This window comes from Callospermophilus lateralis, chromosome 9, assembly GCF_048772815.1.
Source record: "Callospermophilus lateralis isolate mCalLat2 chromosome 9, mCalLat2.hap1, whole genome shotgun sequence".
Taxonomy (NCBI): domain Eukaryota; kingdom Metazoa; phylum Chordata; class Mammalia; order Rodentia; family Sciuridae; genus Callospermophilus; species Callospermophilus lateralis.
Window position 1 is genome coordinate 92124382 of NC_135313.1, and position 26035 is coordinate 92150416.

Sequence of the window (26035 nt, forward strand, 5' to 3'; positions counted from 1 at the left end):
TAGCCAAATGTTCTGCCACTGAGCCACAACCCCAGCCCTGTATTTGCAGTTTTTGTTGTCTGCAAAAGCTACTCTGGTACACACAGCTTTATATAACACAGGCAGAAAGTTCTGGGATTGACCTTTCATGCAATTTGGGGGTTTTCTCCCTATTCTCCTTTCCTTTAATCCTTTTGCAAAGCTGGGACCAAACCAAGGACATCTGAGAGGCTGAGGCAGGAGCATAGCAAGTTCAAGTCAAGCCAGGGCAACTTGGCAGAACCCTGTCTCAAAATAGAAAAGAACTTAATAAAGGGCAGGGGATGTAGCTCAGAGGTAGAGCACCCCTGAGTTCAATCCCTAGTTCAATCCCAACATATTTGCAGTATATGGTAAATAAGTAAACCCCCAAACAAACAAACAAACCCTACCCCCAAACCTCAAAACACAAAATACCCAAGGCCTCATGGAAGTTAGGCAAGCACCCTACCACTCAGTCTCCCAAGGCCTGGAAGAATTATTTATTTATTTATTTGCAGTACTGGGAATTAAACTTAGGAGTGCTCTACCCTCAGCCCTTTTTATTCTTTTATTTTGATACAAGGTCTCTCTAAGTTGCAGAGGCTGGTCTCAAACTCTCTATCCTCCTGCCTCAGCCTCCCACATCACATGTATTATTGTTGTAGGGTCAGAGGAGGCAAGGCACCAAAGACAGTATGAAACAGTTTTATTTAGCTACAGCCAGGTTCAGAGGGCACAGCTTTTGCTGTAATCAATCAATCCACTGAACCCTGAGTTCAGGGAGTTTCAGAGTTTTATACCCATCATGTAAGGCCTCAGAAGTTCACAGTCTGCAGAAGTTCACATAAAAGCAGCTTTTCTCTCACTGTTTTGGGCAAGTTAACCCTTCAAGGACTACGCCTGTGAAGGGGAGAGCTTCTTTTCTCCTTTCTTTCCTCCCCCTGCCAGCTGTTACCATGGAGCCCAATTGTAACTTATCTTAAAAATGTAGACATCTCTGTGAAGCCCAGCTCAAGGCCAGAGGCCTTGTTTGCACATTTCTACAAACTACTATACTGGGTACATGTTTGTGAAAAACTAGTAAAGGGGTGTCCAGCACCTGGAGTGCTGGTATCTTTTTGGCCAGTGGCCAAGTAAAATAGGGCAACACGAAAATAGGAAGTTAATCTACGTTGAACTCTTTTGCAGAGACACTTTTGCTGACAGTCCTAAAATCAGCCATGGTGAAGATTTCTGGAGAAGCCCAGTTAAGACTTTTCTGTGGAGAAAGGGGGTGCCACTTCATTATAAGTGTACACACTAGGTCCTAGAAAAAATTTTTCTTTTCTTTTTTTTGTACCAGGGATTGAACCCAGAGATACTTAATCACTGAGCAACATCACCAGACCTTTATTAATTTTTAAATTTTGAGGCAAGTTCTTGCTACATTGCTGAGGCTTGCTCTGAACACGTGATCCTCCTGCCTCCGCTTCCTGAGCTGCTGGGATTATAGGTATGTGCCACTGTGCCCAGCGCTGGAAGAAGTTTTAATACTCATGGATCCTTGGTAATAAGAGGCACAGCATTCCATGCAGTGCCACCAGGGTCATCATTAGGAGTGAGAGGAAAACATACATAAGAGCTATTTTTTGGTGATGTGGATGGAACCCAGGCTATGTACACACTCTATCACTGAACCACATCTCCAGTTCCTGACAAGAGACTCAATGAGGTTTCTGTGAGAAAAATAGGGAGAGGCAGGGTACGCAGGTTTAGGATGGGACAAATTGTAGTTTGAGCTTCTTTTTAGGGTCACATGCATCAATGTGAAAGCATTGTGTTTGAGTAGAATGCCTGTCATGTAGGACAACTCAGAGATGGCCCTGGTAGGCTCCATGGGAGAGACCAGCATCTGTCTTTGGACACAATCCTAAGAGGAAAAAGATTTAGAAGGTCAGAGGAAGACATTAGGCACCCAGGCCATGGAGCAGGAGGACTCCCTCGATCAGGAGAATCAGGGCAGCATTATCTTCTGAGTCCTGCTTTGCCTGTGGGTATGATGTTTGTGTTCCCCCTGAGTGAACATGAGGTGGCCAGGGGCTCTACAAGTCTGGGGAGAAGAGCTTCCTTCCTGGCTTGCTGTCTTCTCTGTTCACTTGAATCACACTCCAGACATGCCCCTGCAACTCTGCCAATCTCCTTGACAGAAGTTGGTGAGAGGTGGAAAGGGCAGGTCTCTGTTTCTCTAGAAACTGACCAGGAGATGGGTGGGTGGGGACAGGCTGCAGGGTTGGGCTGGGACTGTCGGGTTCTGAGCCTGGTTCTCTCCTAGGCTGGGACAGAAACCACTTTTACTCTTTACCTACTTCTGCATCTTGCCTGACAACCAGTCCTCCTGTGGACATGGTTGGAGGAGAATTGTCTGGCTCACAAATACTGGTGTCCTCCTGCAACCAGGGTAGCTTTGGCTAGGACATCCCAGTTTGTGATGGAAGGAAAGGGCGAGGGACTCTGAGGTCAGGATGAGCATGGCAGTGGGGGTAGGGGTCAGAGGATGCTACTGCTTCCTTTGGGGTTCAGAATGTATCAACTTGACAGTTTCTCTGAAATGGTCTTGGGATTCCCAGATGCAGATTTTCTGTCTGTATCATCATAGGGGCAGGAATCCTATCCCAGGACAAGCCTTGCAAGGACTGATGTCTTTCCTCCTCATTGCTCATCCTAATATACTCAGCTTCTGCATATCTCTGCTGAACCCACCCCTGAAATGGGGCATAGCTCAGTTGTGAGATGGACCCCACCCACTCCAATGACATGTCCAGACTATGGGACCCACATTAAGCTAAGTGGCTTTTGAGGCTCTCATCCACAGTTATTGCTGACAGGGAAGGTCCCCTCCCCTCTGCTGGCTGGGTCCAACATAGGGCTTACCCAGCCTGCCCTGTATCTCTGCTTCGTGGGCCCTGAGATTTCCTATGTAGTTTTTCTAACTTTGCATGGACTGCTTTCTCTCCTGTGAAATGCTAAAACACACAGTAGGTTTTTTTTTCTGGAGATTTCCTGGCTCTATGTTTCTCCCTACTTTCATAGGGTCTTCTCTCTCATGACCACTACTGGGACTGTGTGTGGGAGACCAACTTTACATGTGATTGAGTCACACTCCCCAGCTGGGTGTTGAGGCGCTCAGCCGCAAAAATGTGGCAGAGCTTTCCCCACCCTTCTTGGGTTCGAGGGTCAGTGCATGGGTGTGTCTTGCTACAGCCCCCATGGGTGAAGCTATGCTCACCTGTTCCTTTGTAATATAACCCCTTGTTAAGGACAGAATCTTCCATGGAAGTGCCTTGTGTGTGTCCCCTCCTCTTACTGTGCCCTTGGGTGTGGCCTACCCAGGTGTCAGTCAACCTGCAGACAGTGGACATCATGAAGATAGACTCAGCCCCCTGAAACCTGACCCCTTGCCTCATTTGAATAGCTTCTCCTCAATAAAGGGGTCAGCACACACTCTCCCTCTCTCCTCTTTCTGCAGACCCTTAAGGTCAGAGGATGTGATGGCAACCCCACATCACAGCAACCCCAAAGAAAAGGGTATTTGTGTCTCTTGTGTGGTTATTTCGTGCAGCCCAGTTAGCCCAGTTCAACTGGAGTGACCCCTGAGCCTTTTAGTTGCGAGGACAGAAATCCGGCAACTGTGTCCTGCCTTGAGTCTGTCCCTCAGCAGAGGGGGAACTATATAACAGCTCAGAGGGAATTGCTGCCACTGTTTTACCAAAATCGATTTATTCCCTTTAAATGGTGTGTGCTTTCTGATTCAGTTAGCTTTAAAGTTATTTTTTATTATATGCATCTTTTAAAACTATTTCATCTCTGTGTTACTTTGTTTTTACTGATCTTTTATGCCTAAGAATTTTATTCTAATAATTAATTTTTAGATTATTATTTACTTGTATATGCATTATCTTTGTTTTTAATTTATATTTGAGTCATTTGACTTCAGAGTTGTTTGCTTTCATTTTATTGATATTTATTTATGGTGCTGAGACTAGAACCCAGGTGTGCTTTATATCTGTCATATTCCTAATGCCTATCCCCACCCCAACCCACCTTGAATTCCTGATGCTCCTGCTTTAGCCTCCACATCACTGGGATTACAGGTGAGTGCCACCATGCCTGGCTGTCTTTGCAACTCCAAAGACCCCTTCTCTCCAAGGCTCTCCCTTTCTTGTTCCTGAGAGCCAAGAGTGACAAAAAAAAAAAAAAAAAAAAAAAAAAAATCTCTGTTGCTGCTGCTTATACAGCTCTGGGCTTTCTCAGGCCCTTACACCCAACCATACCCTGATAATTTTTTCTTTTCTTTTTTTCCAGTACTAGAGATTAAACCCGGAGGAGCTCTACCATTAAGAAACTTCTCCAGGGGCTGGGATTGTGGCTCAGTAGTACAGCGCTCGCCTAGCACGGGCAGGACCCGGGTTCAATCCTCAGCACCACATAAAAAAATAAAATGCATTGTGTTGTTTCCATCTACACCAAAAAATAAATATTTAAAAAGAAAGAAAAAAAAAAAAGAAACTTCTCCAGACGTTTTTATTTTTTATTTTGAGAAGGGTCTCCTAAATTGTGCAGTCTAGCCTCTAACTTGTGATCTCCTGTCCCAGTCTCCCACGTAGCAGGGATTACAAGCATGTGTCACTGCATCCAGACAGACATTGGTTCTTCAGTAAATAAGCACTCTGAAAATATACCAACTTAAGTGTACTATCTACAAAGTCCATACCTTTGGTGAAAGTCATGCAAGGGACACCCAAGACACAGATCTCAGGGCCCTTTGCCCTTTACTTGAAACTTCTCCAGAAGAGCCTCTGTGACCTGTGGGCCTGGAAGACACTTGCTCATACTCAACGGGGACAAATCATCCAGCTCCAGGATCATGAGAACTTCCCTCACATACTGAGGTTCCAACCCCTGCACTGTGGCTCCTTTTAGAAAACCACACACCCTTGAGGGCAAGACTGGGGCCTGAAGACAGTGACTAAACTCACATATGGCCAGCCCAGTCCCCTGGGTGTCCCCTCACCTGTCCCTTCCCAGGGAGGAGTGAGGCCTTCTACCACTCAGCAGCTTGAAGCCCAGCAGGGCATGAGGTATGGCACGGACAGGTTCGAAACAGGAGCCAGAAGTTCCTTGGGTTGTTTTTATTTCATCAGGCCTGGGCCTTAGATGGACAGGACAGCCCAGAGATGGAAGCATGGAAGGACAGTGCAGAGCTCAGCCAGGGGCCTTGTGGAGGAAAGCTGGGCGTGGACGTGCTGCGAGCCTGTCACTGAGCACTGACCAAACTCAGCCACAGCAGGAGGAACTGAGCAGACAGCAGCACAGTCATCCTGGGCTTCAGGACAGGGCTCAGAGCAGGCTGCTTCTGTGTAGATGAGGCCATGATGCTGCTGGGGGTGGGAGCCTCCTTCTGGTGCTGCTTGATCCAGTCAGCGAAGTAGCTGAGATTGGTGAAGACACTGGGACCAACGGGAAAACGGCATTCTGCACTCCAGCTGGTCAGTCCAAACAGGTACCAAACACCGTCCAGCGGGCAGACAAGGGGACCCCCAGAATCTCCCTGAGGAGAAAGACAAAGGACACGGGTAGTGGGACCAAGACAGGCAGGAATATGCATTACCCAGTATGGAGAGGACAAGGTGGACACGAGGGATCTCCTGGCTATCTTTTCAACTCCAAAGGACCCTTCTCTCCAAGGCTCTCCCTTTCTTGTTCCTGAGAGTCTAAGAGTAGCAAAAATCTCTGTTGCTGCTGCTTATCCCAGGATCCTGCTCTGGGCTTTCTCATGCCCTTACACCCAACCATACCCTGATAATTTTTTCTTTTCTTTTTTTTTTTTTTTTTCAGTACTAGAGATTAAACTCGGAGGAGCTCTACCATTAAGAAACATCTTCAGAGTCATGTTCATCAGAACCACAGAGGTAATTTTTTAAAATCCAGGTACAGATGGCCAGGCGCAGTGGTGCACGCCTGTAATCCCAGTGGCTCAGGAGGCTGAGACAGGAGGATCACAAGTTCAAAGCCAGCCTTGCAAATGGTGAGGTGCTAAGCAACTCAGTGATACCCTATCTCAAAATAAAATACAAAATAGGGCTGGGGGAGTGGCTCAGTGGTCAAGTGTCTCTGAGTTCAATCTCTAGTACCCAAATAAATAAATAAATACATAAAATCCAGGTACAGGGTAAACCTCCTGGATCAATATCTCCAGGCCAGGACCCTAGAGACCCATTCCACAACTGGCACTCACAGACCTATGAGAAGGCACTGGGGGATGCTAGGAGCCACAGTGTGCCCTACACCTTTTCATTCACATGGGAGATGGCTTTGAGGTCCATGGGGTGGCTAGGTGGCTGGCCTGGAGGCCTGGCCCAGGGACTTTGGTTAAATCCTCTGTCCAGCAAGGCATCTATGCCTTTTGTCTTTGACTTAATAAGTCTCTAGCATATCTTCATTTCCTTAACTGAGCTTCTATAGAAAATGCCAAGCTGTTGAATGTGCTAAGGGTAAAAGAGGTGGGCCCAGTTTGGGGCTCAGTTGGAAACACACAGAGTTCCAGGGTCTTCAGAAGAATGCTGGGTACTGTTAAGTATGGCAGGGCCCCAGAAGGGAAGGTCCCTTTTAAAATCACAGGTGAAATGGCTTTATCTCACAAGCCAAAAATAGGAGCTCAAAGAAACATATTGTCTTCCAGCTGTCTGTTGAATAATACCCCTGGGGAGTCTCTATGCAAGCAGTGCTTAATGTGACAAGTCCACATGTCCACACACCTGCACATATAACATGTGGAAAGGGGGCCACACAGGCAAAAGGAAGAGTCCCCGAAGGTCTGCACTAACTGGACCATCAGAGAGCTTCTCTGAGGAGATTGGAGGAGCAGTGAGGCCTGAGTGTGGTTAGAGACAGGCAAGGACATGGAAATTCTCAGCAGGGAGGTGAAGGGACTGTGTGCAGATTCTGAAAGGATGTTCTGGGGCTGCTGGGGCCAGACCAGCAGCAGGGCTCTGGAACTGGTCAGGATACAGCTGTGGAAGAAGGGGGGCAGTGTCTGGTGGGAAATGGTCAGCACACAGGATTTTCCATGTCTGATCCCCTCTTCATCCAGGTTCAAATGCAAGGCACGAACAGGAGGCTGACCATTGAGAAGAGGTTGGGTCCTGGTGTCCAGAGGAGGGGTGAAGAGTGCAGGGGAGACAGGAGGGGCCTCCTGCAGCGTGTGACAGACAGAAGTGAGAAGAGAGCAAGAAAGAGCACATGCAAACCTGCCAGAGGTGAGGCCTGCTGAGAAGTGAGGACTGAGTAACAGGAGGAGGTTGTGGGGTCAGGAAGTGAGCATGTGAGGAATACTTCTGAGCTGCAGGGCCAGCCAGGAAAGAGCAAGAGCAAGAGGGAAAGCACAAGAGAAGAAGGGGAGGCTGCAGGAGTGGGGGGAACACAACTCTCAAGGGGGTCAGAGACTCTTCACGCTTAACTTAATGGCCATGCATCCTTAGAGTGTTGTCCACGTCCTCTCTTTAATTTCCTCACTATAAAATGGAAAGTTTACACAGAGAAAACATTCATAATATGTGCATCCAATGACGGACCCATATCCACAATATATATAAAGAGATCCTATGATTCAATACAAAAGACAGATGACCCCCACACTTCACAAAAAGGCAATCATATATGAAAAATAGTTTGTAATAGACATATAAAAATATTTATCTTCATTAGTTATCAGATGCAGATCAAAAATCACATACAGTGGTTAAAATGAAAAGAGTGGATGATCCAGAGTAATTGGCAGCAACGTGCAGCAAATTGAACTCTCACTCACTGCTGATGGGAGTGTAAATGGACACAATCATGAAATAACAATCCACTACCAGAGTGACCCCCAATCAAAATGGGGACCTAAAGCTCACACACACAGGATGTTCACAGCAATGACATTCATAGAGAGCCCAAATGGAAACTGCCCCCAATTCCACCAATACGAGAAGGGATAAGTAGAAATGTGTGCTTGCACGATGGAATGGATAAATGTCACTAGCATATTAGTGACTAAAAGAGACCAGGCAAAAGCCCTCATCACATCTGATTTGCATTCAGGTTAAGTTCAAGAACAAAGCCATAGCACCTTACAAACTAGGAGGGGGCTATTCTGGAGGAGTTATTGACAGGAAGGGGCAATGAGTGGGACCCTATGGGTGCTGGTATATGAATATATCCCTTTCTAAAAATTCATCAAGCTGTTCAAGTTATATCTCCTCTTTTCTCCATGCTACACTTTGACAACATTTTTAAAAAGATACAAAGAAAATGGATGGGATATTAACGGTGCTCTTTAGGGGCTCTAGGTACAAAAAAGACCCAGGGGGAGGGAACACAGCAGCAGAGAGGTGGCCGAGCCCAGCCGGAGACTATGAGTTGGTTCACTTACCCGGCAGATGGATGTTCCATTCATGGGGTCTCCAGCACACACCATGTCGTCAAATACACCAACAGATTTTGAGCCAGTTGCGTTGGGGTCTGAATATCTATAATAGGCGTTACAGTCCTCATTGTCTAAGAGACTGACCTCTGCCTCCTGAAGTGTTATGGCAGGTGGCAGTGATTCTGTGGGAGGGGATTCAGATGTGAGGTGCAGCCCAGGGCAAAGGCCAACTCCCTCTCCTGCCTGCTTGCTGATGGAGGGTGCCCACTCTAGCTGGCAGGGGCTGGGAAGGGCTCCCTGTTGACATGCAAGACCAGGAGAAACGGTGTTCTCGAGACCCACAGTAAGGGGTCTGTGTGGAAAGGACCAGGACAGAGGTCAGTGTGACTGCAAAGGCCCAAGAGCAGGGACTTGAAAAGAGGAGACACAATCATAGCAGGGCCCAGAACAGGCAGCGCCTTCCTCACCAGTCTGTGGAATTGGGATTTTATCCCAAGCACACTTCAAAATAATAGAAACATTTACTTATGTTTCAGAAACAATTCTTCTGGCTGCTGTGGAGACAGTGCTGGAAGCAGCAAAGATGGGAACTGGGACTCTCGGTCTGGCTAAGATGCAGCAGTGGCATGTATCACGGGTGCTAATAAGACCAGCCCCATCTCAAGGAGCAAGTGGACTTGCACAACTGGATTCTATTTCCAGTTGTCACTCACACATGTGGCCTGGGGTCCCCACTTAGGAGCACAATGCTAGGATGATGTCTTACTTGGCACAGTGCTTGCTATCTAAGGCCCTGATGGGTGGCAAATCCCAGACCTGAGTTCAGGCCAAGCAACTGTGGTCAGGTGAGGGCCTGGAAAAAGGACACTGAGGGCCCACTGATGTCAGCTACTCTGTGCCCTCGTGGTTGCCCCAGCCCATGACTTCCCTTCATGCTCCAACTATTATCTAGACCCATTTTGGAGATCCTCCTTGCTTTGCCAGTGGTTCTTGGAGTGCGACAATACATCCCAGCAGGGTGTGCTTGGAAATGTTGAAGTGTTAGCTATTCTCATGATTGACATTTAGAGACCAAGACCAGGGATGACGATTCTGACCTCAACCCCAAAGAAGTTCCTGTCTCCAAAGCCTACGCAGAGCTGTTCTTCCAGATAGTAACCCTATGAATCACGCCAAATTTACATTTTGCTTTTTTTTTTTTTTCACTCACCAGCATATTTTCCTAAATCAAAAGCATTCACTCTTGTGTAAAAATCTTTGCTTGATATTCTCCCTCTCAACCTAAAACTATACAGTCAGCCGGGCGTGGTGGTGCATGCCTGCAATCCCAGCGGTTCGGCTCGGGAGGCTAAGGCAAGAGGATTGCAAGTTCAAAGGCAGCCTCAGCAATGGCGAGGCACTAAACAACTCAGTGAGACCCTATCTCTAAATAAAATACAAAATAGGGCTAGACATGTAGCTCAGTGTTCCAAGAGTCCCTGAGTTCAATCCCCAGTACCAAAAACCAAAAAACAAAACAAAACAACAACAACAAAAAAAAACTCTACACAGTTGTCCTTCAGTATCTGCAGGGATCCCATACCCAAATTTCAAATCTCAAGTCCTTTATTAAAAAAAAGGTATAGTATATGCATAGAACTAATACTTTGTTATGCTCTAAATCATCCCTAGATTATTTGTTATACCTAACACAATGTAAGTTCTATGTAAATAGTTGTTATACTATATTGTTTATAGAATAATGAAAATACATATTACCTAACCCCCATTCTTCTCTCACCATTTTGTGTGTGTGTGTGTGTAGGGGGGATTGAACCGAGGAGTATTTGAGCCATACCCTAGCCTCTTTTAAATTTTTATTTAGAGACTGGGTTTCACTAAATTGCTGAAGTTGGTTTTGAACTCGTGATTCTCCTGCTTTAGCCTTCTGAGCCACTGGGATTATAGGCATGGGCCACCATGGCTGGCCCACCAATGATTTGGATCCACCCATTGTTTGAGTCCACAGATGTGGAACCTGCGGAAACTGGCAGAATAGGCAAGTTTTGCTTGCACTCAACGATGAGCAGTGAGGTTCAGAGAGGTAAATGTCCCTCAGCCATAAATGCCCCAGCTGGTCTCAGCCAGATACAGGTCCTTTTCTTATGGATACTCAACACTTTCCATAGCCATGAAAGATAAATCAGAACCTTGGAGTCTGGCTGTTCAGGGCCCTGGAAATGAGAATGGCTCTGGAGTCAAAGAGCTCAAGTTTCTGATTCTGAAAGTAAGAGGTTTTGTTTTTTTTTTTGTTTTCCTTCTCGTTTTTTTTTTTTGTTGTTGTTGTTTGTTTGTTTGTTTGTTTTGTTTTATTTTGTTTTTTTCACAGTAGACTGAGGAATCTGTGAAGTTTTAGAAGGACAGGAAGGGCCTACAATGGTCTCCCAACCCCTTGCCCTCTTTTGCTTGCCTGCATGATCAGTTTCATCAACTGTCATCCCCCAGCCACTTATCCAGCAGGAACTCTTAGGGTCTGGCTTTGTTGAGCTCTCTGGGAGACAGGCAGGCAGGACGTGGGAGTTGAAATTCACAGGTACGTGCAGCTTCATCAAGGTGATGTCACTCCCTAAAAAATGATGCTTGTCGAAGTCTGGGTGGACAATGAGCTGGCTCACTGCCATCTGCATGCTGTAGTTACTGGGATCGGTCATCCGGTTATACCCTAGCAGGATCCAGTAGTCATCTGGGTTCTGGGACCTGTCGGGAGGCAGATGCTCTGAGTGCTGCACGGGCACCCTGGTTCCGACTGTCCACCCACCTGGCAGACAACCAGCCTCATCCCATCATTTCAGAAGTTTCTCTGGGCTCCTTTTCTAATACCGGGATAGCCCTTTTCTTGAGGTAAGTTTGATTCTGCCCACAGCCCTAGGATATTAGTCCTTTGAAGGCTTCTAATGGGTTTTCCAGCATGCCCCAGAATCCAAGGAGCAGAGGACCTTATTGCTAGAAAGAAACAGGGTACATCAAGTTGCGCTCCTTCATCTTGGAGGGGAAGAGATGTGTCGCATTTTCATCCCTGATCAAACCCTCTTATGGCCCAACAGACTTCTCAAAGTCCCCACTTCCCAGGCCAGCATGACCCCTCCCTCCAATCCTCACACCATCCTCTCTACAAGCTGGCTGGTCCAACCTGGGCACAGGCACTCGACAAGTCGTAGTGAAGGAAAGGAGGAATACATGGAAACTTCTTCTTTTTGAAACCCTAGTGACCTTCCAGCCCACATGACACACTTGTGTGGTGCCCCTACCCAGACTCCTCATGCCTGGATCCTTCTCTCCAAAAGACCCTCCAGTTCCATGCTTTCACACTGGATGGAACCATGGTGTTCCCCCTGATATGTCCATAGAGTCTACTGTGGAAGTTGGACTTGTGTCTCGCTTTCAAGGTGGGTCTTGAATCTCCACATCTCCCATGAGGGCTTGGTACTCCTAGGTGCTGAATGTAAGAATGGAACCCAGTTGGGATCTCACAGTCAGCCTCTCCTACAGCTCTGACTTCTGGGATGAACTGTGGTGTCCTCCTTTTTCTCTCTGGTCACAGAGTGAGTCAGCCTCCTGATGATCTGCCTCACTCTCTCAGAGCAGAAACTATTTACTTATCCCTTATGCTGGTCTAGGGGATGGTGGTGCCCTCAGCTCTTCCTCGGTACCTATCACTACAGGAGCAGCAGGAACCCCTGGTGTTGGTTAAACAGGGTCCCAGGACAACTCCAGAGAGGAATGTAGTGGAATGTGCAGGTTGCTAGGACCTGGGCCCAAGACTCCACAGTAAGTGTGCCCTGGATAGCTTGTGGAGAACCCTGGCTAGAGGAGGCAAGACATCTGTCTATGTGGGCTAACCCCAATCCACCTGCCCTGGGAAACAGGGACCTGGGACTAGCATTCTAACCCGTGGACCTGTTCTACACGTGTGGCCAGGGATAAGTTCACAGTCACTACCATTTGCACAAGAGTTAACTAAGGTCTGATGACATCTGCTGACACTGTCTAGGGGTAGTCAGGACACAGACTACAAAGTCCATCTTGAGAGGGATGAGATTTTTATCCCTAATGTTTATGGAAAATAAAGAGTCATTTTTGAACTCAAGTCTAATTTCCAGTATTTATTGGTAATCACAACCAGAGTGAATTAATTTCTAGTTAGCTATTTAAAAGTAATGTGTGGGCTGGGTTGTAGCTCAATGGTAGAGCACTTGCCTTGGGCGCGTGAGGCCCTGGGTTCAACCCTCAGCACCACATAAGTAAATAAATAAAGATATCCTGTCCATCTACAACTAAAAAAATATTTAAAAAAATAAAAATAAAAGCAATGTGCATGTCATGGTGACAACTACATCATCTTGGTGGGTTTACCAAAGTGGAAGTGGGGGTGGGGGAGTGCAGGGCATCCTTAGGGTGTAGGATGAAGTCCAAGGCCTCTGCCTGAAAGATGCCCACAAACAAGCAGGGATGGCATTCCAGGTAGAGGGCACATTGGGCCAAAGGCAGGGCAACAGCACAGGGACATCTGATGGCAGCAAACTATCCTAGAATAAAGCCTAAATAGGCTTGCCCACCGTGTGCCTCCCTCCTGCAGTCCCTTCCTAAATGGCTAGGGCCCCACAGAGGGAAATTGCACCTTTGGAAGCAGTGGGCTGCAGAGGCCACCCAGTTGCTGTCAATGAGGGCAGCTCCACAGACATATGTGCCATTGAGAAATACACTGGCCTGCCATGGCCACTGTTCAGGTTCTGCATTCTGACCACCAAAGATCTTCCCTGTAAATCTGGTCCTGCCACATACTGCGGAGACAATTCCAGACATGAAGTATCTGCATTCAGAATACCAGCCCCCACATATCAACTTCAACAGCACCTAGGGGACACCATGGCCCCTCCTCTCATTTCCCAGGTAGGAATATCCAAGGCCCAGGATGAAGTGACATGCATGGGTTCCGGCAGGCGGGGGGGGGGGGGGGGGGGGGGGAGGGAGGGGGGAGGGGAGGGGATATCAGCCTGATGCTGCATCTCATGGAAAAAGTCCGCACAGAGCAGAGGTCCAGGGAGGGCGGTGGGCCCTGAACTGGGCTCAGATATTTTTCACCTAAGGAGCACAGCCCTATTTGAAGACAAACTGAAAACTGATAGAAGGGATGTTACTGTTCAGGGCTTAGGTTGCTTGACTGTGACCTCCCACCTCTGCTGGTTAAAGAGAAGGTGTGATAACACCCAGAAAAGCTAATGCAGGCCCTTGGCCCATGAACTGACATGAAATTCATTGCAGAAAAACTATAAGGGAAGCAAGGCACCCTTTTTATATTCCCCTTTCCCAGGCCTTCTCAGTCCCCCTCCCATTGTCCCCTCTCCTGGTTCAGAGGTCTCCTGGATGCCTACTTTCAGGACTCCTATAGCTAGATTTGGCCTGGCTGAGGTTATCCTAGGAAATGTCAGGGGTCGGGAGAAGGGGAATGGATATGAGTTCTGCTGAAAGACGACTAGGGCCTGGCCCCTCTGAGGCCACCCCTTGCATCTGCCCACTTACCCTCTGATAGGTTGGGCATGGTGTTTTGGGCATGCAGTGGCTGGAGACACAGGCAGAACAGGAGAGTAGCCATACAGAGCCCCTGCCTGCCTACGCCTGATAGTTTGATCCCGGTACTCGCCATGTGGTCGGTTCACATCTGCTTCGCGGATGAATCAGCGCGCGCTCCTGTAGCGAACAGCTCGCTGGCAAACCGCCTGGGTCTGTCCAGGGGTTCCAGGGACCAGACCTCACCAATGGCTGCCCAGTGCGAGAAGTGGCAAGCCGAATGTGCAAGAGCCCCAGGGTTGCAGGAGACAGTGATCACTGGGAGGCCCCAGATTGAAGGGAGAGACAGGGTGTTACAGGGCCCCTCCCTCTCACCTCCAGTGACGCGTTCCTCCCTAGTGCAAAATACATTCACCACGTTTTTCCACCCAAATTTCCACGAGTCTCATCCCATTATAACGTCCACTCAAAATGCAAAATGTCATCTTCCACACCTAAAAATCACCACCTCATCAGTCCACAATGTCCTCCTCAAAATCCTCTAAATTCGGTGTGGACGAGTTTCCCCAGCAGTAATCTATTAAATACAGTTCTTGAGTACAATTCTTGAAATATTTCCAATTCAGGGCTTTGTGCAAGTTAGATAACTGCTGTACCACTGAACTACATTCCTAGCCACTGCCCCCCCTTTTTTTCCTTCTCTTTTCTTTTGATACTGGGTCTTGCTAAATTGACCAGTCTGGCCTAAAGTTTTGATCCTCCTGCCTTGGCCTCTGGAGTTTCTGGGATTACAGGTGTGTGCCACCATGCCCAGCCTACTGGTTCCTTTTTCTTTTTTCTTGCAACTTCTACCCACTGCCTAATTACAAAGTCATTGAAATGTTTTTAGGTAAGTAGTTCTCTTCTCCTGGGTTTTGCTTTCCACAGTTTCTCATGATCAATTCTGATCCAAAAATATTAAATGGAAAATTGCAGAAATAAACAATTCCTAAATATGAAATATGAACTATCACACCATCCTGCTCCATTCCACCCAGGATGTGAATCATCTCATTTTTTTCTATTTTTTTTGGTTCTTTTTTTAGTTATACCTGACAATAGAATATACTATGACATAATTAAAAAAGCAAGGAATACAATTTATTCTAATTCAATCCCCAGGATTTCCCCATCCCCTTCTCCTTCCACCTCTTTCCTCTACTCTACTGATCTTTCTGTCACTTACTTATAGTTATTTTTTTTTAAATTAGTGTCTTGTAAATGTAGATGATGGTGAGACTCACTGCAGTGTATACATGTAAAAGTTAGGTCAGATTCATTCCACTGACTTTCCCTATCCCATCCCTCCTCTCTTCCTTTTATTCCCCTTTGTCTACTCCTCTGATCTTACTTCTATTTTTTGTTTTTATCCCCCCTCCCTACCATATTTTGGATTAGCTTCCACATATCAGAGAAACCATTCAACCTTTGGGTTTGGAGGATTGGCTTATTTCATCTCAGCATGAAATTCTCTGGACCCATTCATCTATCAACAAATGCCATAATTTCATTTTTATTTTTGGTTGAATAAAACTTCATTGTGTATATGTACCACATTTGCTTGATTCATTAATCTGTTGAAGGACACCTAAGTTGGCTCCATATATTACCTATTGTGATCTGTGCTGCCTTAAACAGTTATATGGATATGATATTATAGTGTACTGATTTTATTTATTTATTTATTATTTTGGGGGTACCAGGGATTTAACTCAGGGACACTCGATCACTGAGGCACATCCCTAGCCCTATTTTGTATTTTATTTAGCGACAGGGTCTCACTGAGTTGCTAAGCACCTCACCATTGCTGAGGCTGCCTTTGAACTTGTGATAATCCTGCCTCAGCCTCCTGAGCTGCTGGGATTATAGGCATGCACCACAGTGCTTGGCTCTTAGTATGCTGATTTTAAATCCTTTGGATATATACCAAGGAGTAGGATAGCTGGGTCATATGGTTGTTCCATTCCTAATTTTTGGAGGAATCTCCATACTGCTCTCCAGAATGATTGTACTAATTTGCAGACCCGCCAGCAAAGTATGAGGACTCCCTTTTCCTCATATCCTTGCCAATACTAATTGTTCCTTGTATTCTTGATAATTGCCATTTTGACTGAAGAGAGATGAAATCTCAGTGTGGTTTTAATTTGCATTTCTCTAATTGCTAGAGATGTTGAACATCTTTTTCAGATATTTGTTGTCATTTGAGAAGTGTCTGATTAGTTCGTTAGCCCATTGGGTTAGTTGGTTATTTTGGTGTTAAGTTTTTTGAGCTTATTGTATATCCTGGAGATTAATGCCCTATCTGAAGTGCAGGTGACAAAGATTTTCTCCCATTCTGTAGGCTCCCTGTTCACATTCTTGATTTTTTCCTTTGCTATGAGGAAGTTTTTAATTTGATGCCATCCCATTTATTGATTTTTAATTTTTCATGATTATATTTATGTTTTTACTAGTGAATTGTAATTATACATAATATTGGGGTCCATTGTGACATTCATATATGCACATAATGTAATTTACTCTAATTGGTTCCCCAGTATTTCTCCTTTCTCTCTCTGTTTTCCTTTTTCTACTCTTTTTTTTTAATTTTTAAAAATACTATTTTATTTAAACTCATGTATGAAAAAGACTATACTATCATGTTTATATACATACTGATACTGGAAACAGAATTCAATAACAAATCACATTTGAATTTTATAAGATACACAAACATTAAAACACTGATTGGTTATAGAAAGCAAAGAAGGAAAAAACCACCATAAGCTATAATTTTTCTTTTCATTAAAGAGCAGTACCCTCTGAGAAGAATGAAATTAGTAATCTTCATCTATATTACAAAATAATGTATCCAAATGAACGTTAGTGATTGCACTGATTTTATTACTTTTACTAAGCTACTTTGTCTTCCTCACATCAATGTAAAGAAATAAAACAATATAAAGAAAAATATGTCATTGTTATTCACAAGAAAAAGGGTCTGCTGCATTCCTGCAGGCCTGGGAGTGTTGTACAATAGGGAGCACATAATGGCTCAAGTGGATCAATGTACCATTTTGATTCTGATCCACTGAATAGAATTTCATTTATATCTGGTGACTGGACAAACTCCATGGGAGCTGTGATAAACTGAACCATTTCTGTGGTATCCCCAGATCTCACTAAATAAGAAAAGACCTTATGCAAGTAAATATAACAATTGATCTGTCTATACATTATAGGCTCTTTCTTTAGTATAAGGTGGGGGAAAAGGGGCCTTTTTGAGTACATAGATAAAAGTATTATTGTGTTCTAAAGATTGCTGGATTGATATTGTATTGTTTCAATAAAGACCATATACACATCAGAAACCATTTTTCCATTAAGAAACTTCCACAACTTTTATCAATTCTTCAAATAATGGAGCAAGTTCCTTTTCTATGCTGACAATTAGTCCTGTATTGGCATTGCTGCTGGCTATGAAACTCACCACCAAAGGCAAACGATTGAACTGAACCACCTTGGTCAGTAGCAAGGGCAAAAGTAGATAAGAAACCAGGTCTCAAAGCATGTTCTGGAGCATTATCATTGGCCACTTTAATTACAGGTACTCCATCTCTATCTGACACAACAATAGCATGGAGTCCTTCAACACTTGGTAACCTCTTATACAGGAAACGCTTCAGGTCATCCGCCATGACCAACCCCTTTCTCCCGCAGGATCAGTCTCCACGTCTGGGTTCTTGACTGCTGGATTAGTTCAAAAGCTGTACAGAGAAGGCTCCAAAAACAGGTTCCTCGCAAGGTGCTGTCACATGATTCCTTTTTCTACTCTTCAGGTCTTCCTTATATTTATTCATAAGTACTTTTTAAAAAAAAAATTCAAAAAAAACTTTTTAATTTTATTAAATTTACTTTCTAATTTATTAAATTCAGCATAATTTTTTCATTTATATGTGACAGTGGAATGCTTTACAATTCTTATTACATATATACAGCATAATGATCATCACATTCCACCATCTCATAAGTACTTTTTTGTTGGTGTTAGAACTATAAAAAAAAGTGGGATTCATACTGTTACAAATATACAATATGGTTTATTTTATTCATTAATAATTTTTTGGGAATAATTAGGGAATAAATTTTCAGTCTCATCAACAATATATAAGTGTTCCTTTCTCTCCACCTCCTCACCAGTACTTTTTGTTCATGATCTTTTCTATTTTTGTATAATGAAAATCTGTTAACTATTTTATTTTTCTGACAGCACTTTGTTTTTACAATAACTCCTTTTGGCAGAAGTAATCTCAAAAAACTAAAAATATATGTTTCATATTTATTTTTTAAAAAGCACTGAATTTTTTGTGTTTTGAGAAATTTGATAAGGAATGTGCAACCTGCACAAAATGTTTGCCCACGTTTTACTTTCAGTCTGGTTTTCTTACTATAACTCTGTAGTATAATTTGAGATCCATTATTTGATACCTCCTGCTTCACTTTTCTCACCAATGATTGCTTTGGCTATTCTGGGTCGTTTATTTTTCCAAAATGAATTTCATGACTGATTTTTCTCTTTCTGTGAAGAACATCATTGGCATTTTGATGAGAATCACAATGAGTCTTAGAGAGCTTTGGTAGTATAGTCATTTTGATAATATTAATTCTGCCTATCTAAGAACATGGGAGTTTTTCCATCTGCTAAGGTCTTCTTCAATTTCTTTCTTTGGTGTTGTATAGTTTTCATGGTAGATGTCCTTCACCCTTCTTGTTAGATTGATTCCCAAACTTTGTTTTATTTTTAGCTCATTGTAAATGGGATAGTTTTCCTAATATCTTTTTTTGGCAGTTTCATTATTGGAGAATAGGAACTCAATTGATTTCTGGGTGTTGATTTTGTGTCCTGCTTCTTTGTTGAATTCATTTATGAGCTCTAGAAGTCTTCTGGTGGAATTTTGGGGGTCTTCCAAATATGGAATCATGTCGTCAGCAAACAGGGGTAGTTAAAACTATACCTTTTCATATTCCTTTAATTTTCTTCTCTTGTCTAATCGCTGTGGCTAGAGTTTCAAGTATAAGGTTGCATAGGAGTGGTAAAAGTGGGCATCCTTGTCTTGTTCCTATTTTTAGAGGAAATGCTTTCAGATTTTCTCCATTCAGAATAATATTGGCCTTGGGTTTATCATGTATATCCTTTATAATGTTAAGTTCCTTCTATCCCTAGTTTTTCTAGTGTTTTAAGCATTAATGGATGCTGTCCAGTACTTTCTCTGCATCTATTGAGATAATCATGTGATTCTGGTCTTTAAGTCTATTCATGTGATGAATTATGTTGACCAATCTTGCACCCCTGGGATGAATCCCACTTGATCACGGTGCAATGATTTTTTATGTGTTTTTTTTTAATGTGGTTTGCCAATATTTTAATAAGAATTTTTGCATCCATGTTCATCAAGGATATTGGTCTGAAATTTTCTTTCCTTGATGTGTCTTTGGTTTGGGTATCAGGGTGATACTGGCTTCAAAGAAAGAGTTTAGAAGAGTCCTATCCTTTTCTATTTGAAGGAATAATTTGAAAAGGATTTGGGTTCTTTTTTAAAGGTTAGTAGGACTTAGCTGAGAATCAATTCTGGTCCTGGGCTTTTCTTTGTTGGAAGGCTTTTGATGGCTGCTTCAACTTCATGAGTAGAAACTGATCTGTTTAAATTTTCTGTCCTCTTGGTGGGTCATATGTCTGTAGGAATTTGTTCATATCTTCAAGATTTTCTAGTCTATTGGGGTATACACTTTCTGAGTATCATAGTTTCTGATTATCCTTTGGATTTCAGTAGTATCTATGGTGATATTTCCTTTTTCATCTTGGATTTTGATAATTTGTGTTTTTTTCTCTCTTTCTTTTAGTTAGTTTGGCTAGTGTTTATCAATTTATTTATTCTTTCAAAAAAATCAACTCTTTGTTTCATTGATCTTTTGTATTTTTTTAAGATCTCAATTTCATTGATTTTGGCTCTGATTTTAATAATTCCCTGTCTTCCACTGATTTTGGTATTGGTTTGTTCTTCTTTTTTCTGGAGCCTGGAGATGTAGTGTAAGATTATCTATTATTATTCCATACTTTTAATGTATGAGCTCAATACTATGAACTCTACTCTTAGAACTGCCTTCACGCTGTCCCAAAGATTTTGATATGTTATATCCCGTTCTCATTTTTCCTTTAAGTATTTTTCCTATTTCTCTCCCAATTCCCCGGCTATCCATTTATCATTCAAGAGTGTATTGTTTAATCTCCAGATGTTAGAGTGTTTTCTGTTTTTTATCTTATCATTAATTTCTAATTTCATTCCATCATGATATGATAATGCAAGGTATTATGTCTATTTTTTTGTGTGTTTGCTAAAATTTTCTTTGTGACTTATTTGTATCTATCTTAGAAAATGTTCCATGTGCTTCTGAGAAGGAAGTAAATTCAGTCATTGATGGATGAAATATTCTAAAGATGTCTGTAAGGTCCAAATTATATATTGTATTTTTTATTTCTATAGAATCTCTACTTAGTTTTTATTCGGATGATCTCATCAGTGATGAAAGAGGCATGTTAAACCTACCAAGTATTACTGTATTGTGGTCTTTTTGATTCTAATATTGAGGAGTGTTTGGTTGATATACATAGATGCTCCATTGTTTGGGATATAAGTATTTAAATTGTTTTATCTTGTTGATATATGATTCCCTTAAGCAGTATACTTGTCCTTCTTTGTCTCTTATGATTAATTTTGGCTTGAAGTCCACTTTATCTGACATGAAAATGGTAACCCATACTTGTTTGCAAGATCAATGTGAATGAGATGGTTTTTGCCCACTTTTTACTTTCATTCTGTGAATGTATTTGCCTGTGAAGTGAATCCCTTGCAGACAGCATAGAGTTGGGTCTTGTTTTTTAAATTTAATCTTCCACATTTTGTGTTTTGAAGAGTTTAGTCCATTTAAATTCAATGTTATTATTAAGAGATGATTTTTTAATTTTCTGACTTTTTGATTTATTTCTAATTTTTAAGGTGAATTTGATTCTCCTTTGAATCAAGGGTTATGCTTCTAGTGTGGTTCCTCCCTCTTTGGTTTTATTTTTATTTTTATTTTCTTATTCATGAAATACTTTATTGAGTATATTCTGTACTGCAGACTTTTTTTTTAATATTTCTTTTTTGATGTAGGTGGACACAACACACTGCATTTTTATTTTTATGTGGTGCTGAGGATCAAACCCGGGTCCTGCCCGTGCTAGGGGAGCACTCTACCGCTGAGCCACAATCCCAGCCCCTCCACTGCAGACTTTCTAGCTATGAATTATTTTAGCTTTTGTTTATATCCACCGCAGCTTCGATTTCCATCTCAAATCTTCAAAGTTTTTATTTCATCTTTAATTTTGAGGCTTATTTTTGCTGGGTATAGTATTCTTGGTTGGCATCCATTATCTTTCAGAGCTTGATATATATTATTCCAAGCCCTCCTCACTTTTAGGGCTTGGGTTGAGAAATCAGTTGAAATTCAATTTTTTTCCCCTCTAAATGTGACTAGTCATTATTCTCTTGCAATGGTGTTCTTGGTTGCAGTCCATGTAGCCTTTCTATTGGCTTGTCTCTGCATGATTCCTGCAGCTTTACTAGGACGATATCCCACATTACTGGCATTTCTCAATCTCAGGGGTCTCCATCGCAGCTTCAATTTCCATCTCTAATCTTCACAGTTGACCTTCTCAGTGGGTGAAGGGACTCTGACCCTGCTACACCTTGCCTTGTATCCAAGGCCTTCCTTGGAAAGCTTCCATGACCCTCTTAACTCCAGCATCCTGCATTGCTATAAAACCAAGACCACATGATTAACTCCAAAGTCTGCTGCCATCTTGAGCTGTAGCCAAGCCTCCAGAGACACTGACTGTAGCAGCCTCTGAGTGTCTGGGTAGCTGAGCATGTTGAAAAACTTCTTAGGCCCCCTTGTGCAAGAAGGGTACAATGGTATATAACCAATAAGTTTGAACTAAAGAAGAATCAAATTAGAAGTTCAGAAAAGCAAAGGGCAGAGTTGTAGATTTCTAGTATTCACTAGGACTTATCCATGGGTCATATGATAACATGACCCATAGATAAGGGGGTCTATTGTATTTTTAATGAAAACACTCTATTCCCAGAATCAAAATTTCTATTCTTTTTTTGTGTTAGTCAACTTTGTGTCACTATAACACTATAACACAATACCTGAGGTAATCAACATAAAAAGGCAAAACATGTATTTTGGCTTGTTGTTTCAGAGAGTTTCAGTTCATGTTTGCTTGGTCATGTTCCTTTTGGACCTGAGGCAGTACAGTACTAGTAGGAGGCTTAGTTCACTGGTGGTGTGCCCTTGAAGGAACCTCACCTCTTCCTCCTTTTCTCTTTTGATTTCCAGCCATGAGCTAAAGGGTTTTGCAATGTGCTGCCACCATGATGTGCTGTCTTACCACAGGCCCAAAAGTAACAGGGTCAACCAACTGTGAATTGAAACCTTCAAAACTGTTAGTCAAAGTAAGCATTTTATCTTTATAAACTGATAATCTAAAGTAACAGGAAGCTGACTAACATGCTGTGTAACAAATCATAAACCTAGTGGTTTAAAACATGGGAAATTTATGGCATGGTTCAACTTGGTCTTATTCAGGATCTTACATCCAATGTGTCTGCTGGCTGCAGGTTCACTGAAGGCTCTGGGATATAACCTGCTTTTGAGCTCACTTAATAGCACTGAACTGACCCTTAAAAGGGGTCAAAATGGTAAATTTATATTTTAACCACAATTTTTTTAAAAAACTGAAGAAAAAGGTAATATGTCTCTCTCCAGTATGGCCAGAGATATGGATATTTTATATGGAATCTGGAGGGAGTGAACAGAATGGGGAGGCAAGAAACATGATCAGAGGAAGAACCTGTGTGGGGACAAGTGGGGTTCCAAGGAGGCAAGAGTGATAGCTGGGTGGGACCAGAACAAACCAGGCAGGTTGTCTCAGGACAAAGTACAGAACTTTGGGGAAAATATCTTCAGGGAAATCTAGGAAAAGAAAGGAACTTTGGAGAGACAGGAGTGTCGGGATCTGCTGTCCACCATCTGGGCTGCTGCGAGGGTGTCCTCAGATGTCCTACTCCTGGTGGGTCACAGCCCTAACAACTACCTGCATCTGCACCCACTCCAAGCAATTCCAAACAGGGTGTTCACTCTGGACGTGGAACATCAGTAGGCCCATAGAGGACAAGGGTATGGATGGAGTCCATACAGGGTGCTGGGCAGGCTGTGGGTGTTTGGAAAGAGCTGCACCCTGAAGTCCCACAGCTGTCCCTGGAATAGGCTGGGCTTATCCCCACTTCACAGAGAGGAGCCAGTATCACCCAGAGCAAAGTGACCTGCAGGCAGGGTCAGTGCCAGCCTGGCCCCAGTCTGCAGGCATTAGAACCACACCAGTTACCACTATCCACACAGCTCTCTGCACAGTCTCTGCTGGCTGAGTGCCTGCACTCACCCAAAGTCAGCTAAGGGCAGACCTGCATGTCTCCATTCTCTACATTTTCCTGCTCAGTCAGGTTTCCAGGAATATGTTGCTCTAAGCGTTGCCACGAGGTGGCAGCACAAACCTATTTGCTATCGCCTTAATCCACTCGCCTGCTTAAACCAGGACCTAAAGTCATGGCTCCAAAACCTTGGACAGGTACCCACTCTTTCCACCATCCTCAGCTTCAGTTTTCTTATGGTCTCTACATCCTTCCCACCTTCAGCACCATCCCAGACCCCTTGGGAATCTCTCTTTCTCCTCTTCCCTTATCGATTGAAGTTTATTCTCTCTGAGAATCCCTTTGGTATTTTGTGGGTCCTTGGAAAGACTTTTTTCCTCTCTTGACTTGCTGTACACCTTTCTCACTCTTCCAGCTGCTCGGCAAAATTCCTCGAGACAGAGCCTGCATCTGACTTTTGTTTGTGTCATAGAATGGACTACCCCTCTCCAGCTTGGATGTGATGTCCTGAGGCCTCTGTTAGTCCCCTCATCCCCAACCATGGTGACAAAGTCAGAAAGGAAGCGATCCCTTGCATTCCTGTAAGATGCTGTATAGGATGGGGAAGGATCTGAGAGCAGGGCAGGGATGAGAGGAGATGGTTCCATCAGTGCCTCTGTGCTGATCCTCCCCTCTGGTTCTGGGGGTGGTGTGACTGAACGAGGCCTTCAGATGTTCATTCCATTAGAAAAATGAAAGGTAACCCCCACACCTACCTGCACATTGTCTGAAAAAGGAAAATTTTCTTTGCTTTTGTTGGAGGTACACAGATCTTTGATGTTGGATGCTAAAGACCTCTCCCCTGTCTCAACAATATATAAAGAAATCTGCAGTGTTGCCTAGATGAGTAGGTTCCAGGAAGCAGCAGGTGAGGATGCCCGGAGGAGGGGTGCTGTCCACTCTTGCTGGCATCATGACCTGCTGGTGCTCCAGGGACAGAGTCAACACATGGCTGCCCTACCACTAGGCTGGGCAGGGGAAACACAGCTGGCTCCTCATGTTACCTATAACACATCTAGATCAATCCAGGAATCTGCATCTTTCTCAGTATCAAGAGTCCCTTCTCCAAGGTGCAGCCTCTTCTAAGATAGTACCTAAATAAATGGAAGGAAATTCACCTCAGCTGATGTGAGTCCAGCCCCCACTCAGGCTGCCCTGTCACTTGGTCATGACTCTCTTACACTTCCTGGGGATTGTAGGATTAACACTAGGGAGGGCCACTCAGTGCAGCTTACACAGATGATGTTGTGATTCTTCATGAAAAGGCATACTGCTAGAGAAACATCACAGGTACACATACAGATACTTGATTTAGCATTATTACAGTTTTTCTGATTGTGATTCTAGAAATGGAACCAACACCCATCAGGAAGGCAAGTAAGTGGGGGATAGTCAGAGAACAGAATGCTATAGAGCATTTTCATAGAATGAACCAGATCTGTGTTTGACAACATTGATTTGGAAGAGAGGGTGCTGTGTGAAAAGCGCAAGTAGCAGATGAAGTGACTAAAATACCAAACATAGAGATCAATGCAATAGACACTTTGGGAATCACGTATTTGCATTGAATTTATGAAAAATGGGTGCAAAGAATATACGGATAATCCATGGTAGAATATGCCTCTGAGGAAGGAAATAGACCAGAGGATAGTGTATGTGAAATGTTTTGTTATTTAAAAATATAGTAATATATTTTATCATATAAATAAATATGATTATATAAAATATTTTAAGGTGAAATATTATATAAAATAAAGTATATTTTATATAAAATAAAATTTTATATTAAAAATGGTTGGAAGCAAATATGGCAAAACATGAATATTTGTTAACATTTGTGTAATGCATCCATGAGCATCTGTTAGGATAGTCCATAGTGTTAATAAAAAAAATGCTAACTGCACATCAGATAGAGCACTAATCTCCAGGATATATAAAGAACTCAAAAAAATTAACACCAAAAAAGCAAACAACCCAATCAATAAAGGGGCTAAGGAGCAGAATACATACTTCTAAGAAGAAGATATATAATCAATCAACAAATATATGAAAAAATGTTCAACATCTCTAGCAATTAGAGAAATTTAAACCAAAACTATTCTAAGATCTCATCTCATGCCAGTCAGGATGGCAGTTAGCAAAAATACAAACAACAAGGATGTGAGGGAATTTGATGGTGAGACCACAAATTGATGCAATCAATCTGGAAAGCAGTATGGAGATTCCTTAGAAAACTTGGAATGGAACCACCATTTGACCCAACTATCCCACTCCTTGGTTTATACCCAAAGGACTTAAAATCAGCATACCATAGTAACGCAGTCACATCAATGTTTATAGCAGCTAAATTCATAATAGCTAAACTGTCGAAGTAACCTAGATGCCCTTCAATAGATGAAAAAGAAACAATGGTATATTACTCAGCATTAAAAGAGAATAAAATTATAGCATT

General features: G+C 43.0%; 1 protein-coding gene and 1 pseudogene across 1 annotated transcript; both read right to left on the minus strand.

Moving 5' to 3' along the window:
• Positions 1-5293: 5293 nt before the first annotated feature.
• LOC143407568 (serine protease 40-like) lies at positions 5294-14129 on the minus strand. Its single transcript, XM_076866851.2, has 6 exons — positions 14006-14129; positions 13104-13266; positions 10896-11182; positions 8453-8628; positions 7016-7231; positions 5294-5587 (listed from the first exon to the last, which is right to left on the minus strand). The coding sequence occupies exons 1-6, from the start codon at positions 14127-14129 to the stop codon at positions 5294-5296; spliced, it is 1260 nt and encodes a 419-aa protein (XP_076722966.1).
• Positions 14130-17129: 3000 nt separating this feature from the next.
• LOC143407302 (ragulator complex protein LAMTOR3 pseudogene) lies at positions 17130-17809 on the minus strand (annotated as a pseudogene).
• Between the last annotated feature and the right edge of the window lie 8226 nt (positions 17810-26035).

Coding starts and splice junctions, on each gene's coding strand:
- LOC143407568 (XM_076866851.2), bottom strand. CDS start 14,129: ATGGCGAGTACCGGGATCAAACTATCAGGCGTAGGCAGGCAGGGGCTC. Junction 13,267..14,005: donor CATGCCCAACCTATCAGAGG/GTAAGTGGGCAG, acceptor TTGTCTCCGCAG/TATGTGGCAGGACCAGATTT. Junction 11,183..13,103: donor GCAGCCCACTGCTTCCAAAG/GTGCAATTTCCC, acceptor GCCTCCCGACAG/GTCCCAGAACCCAGATGACT.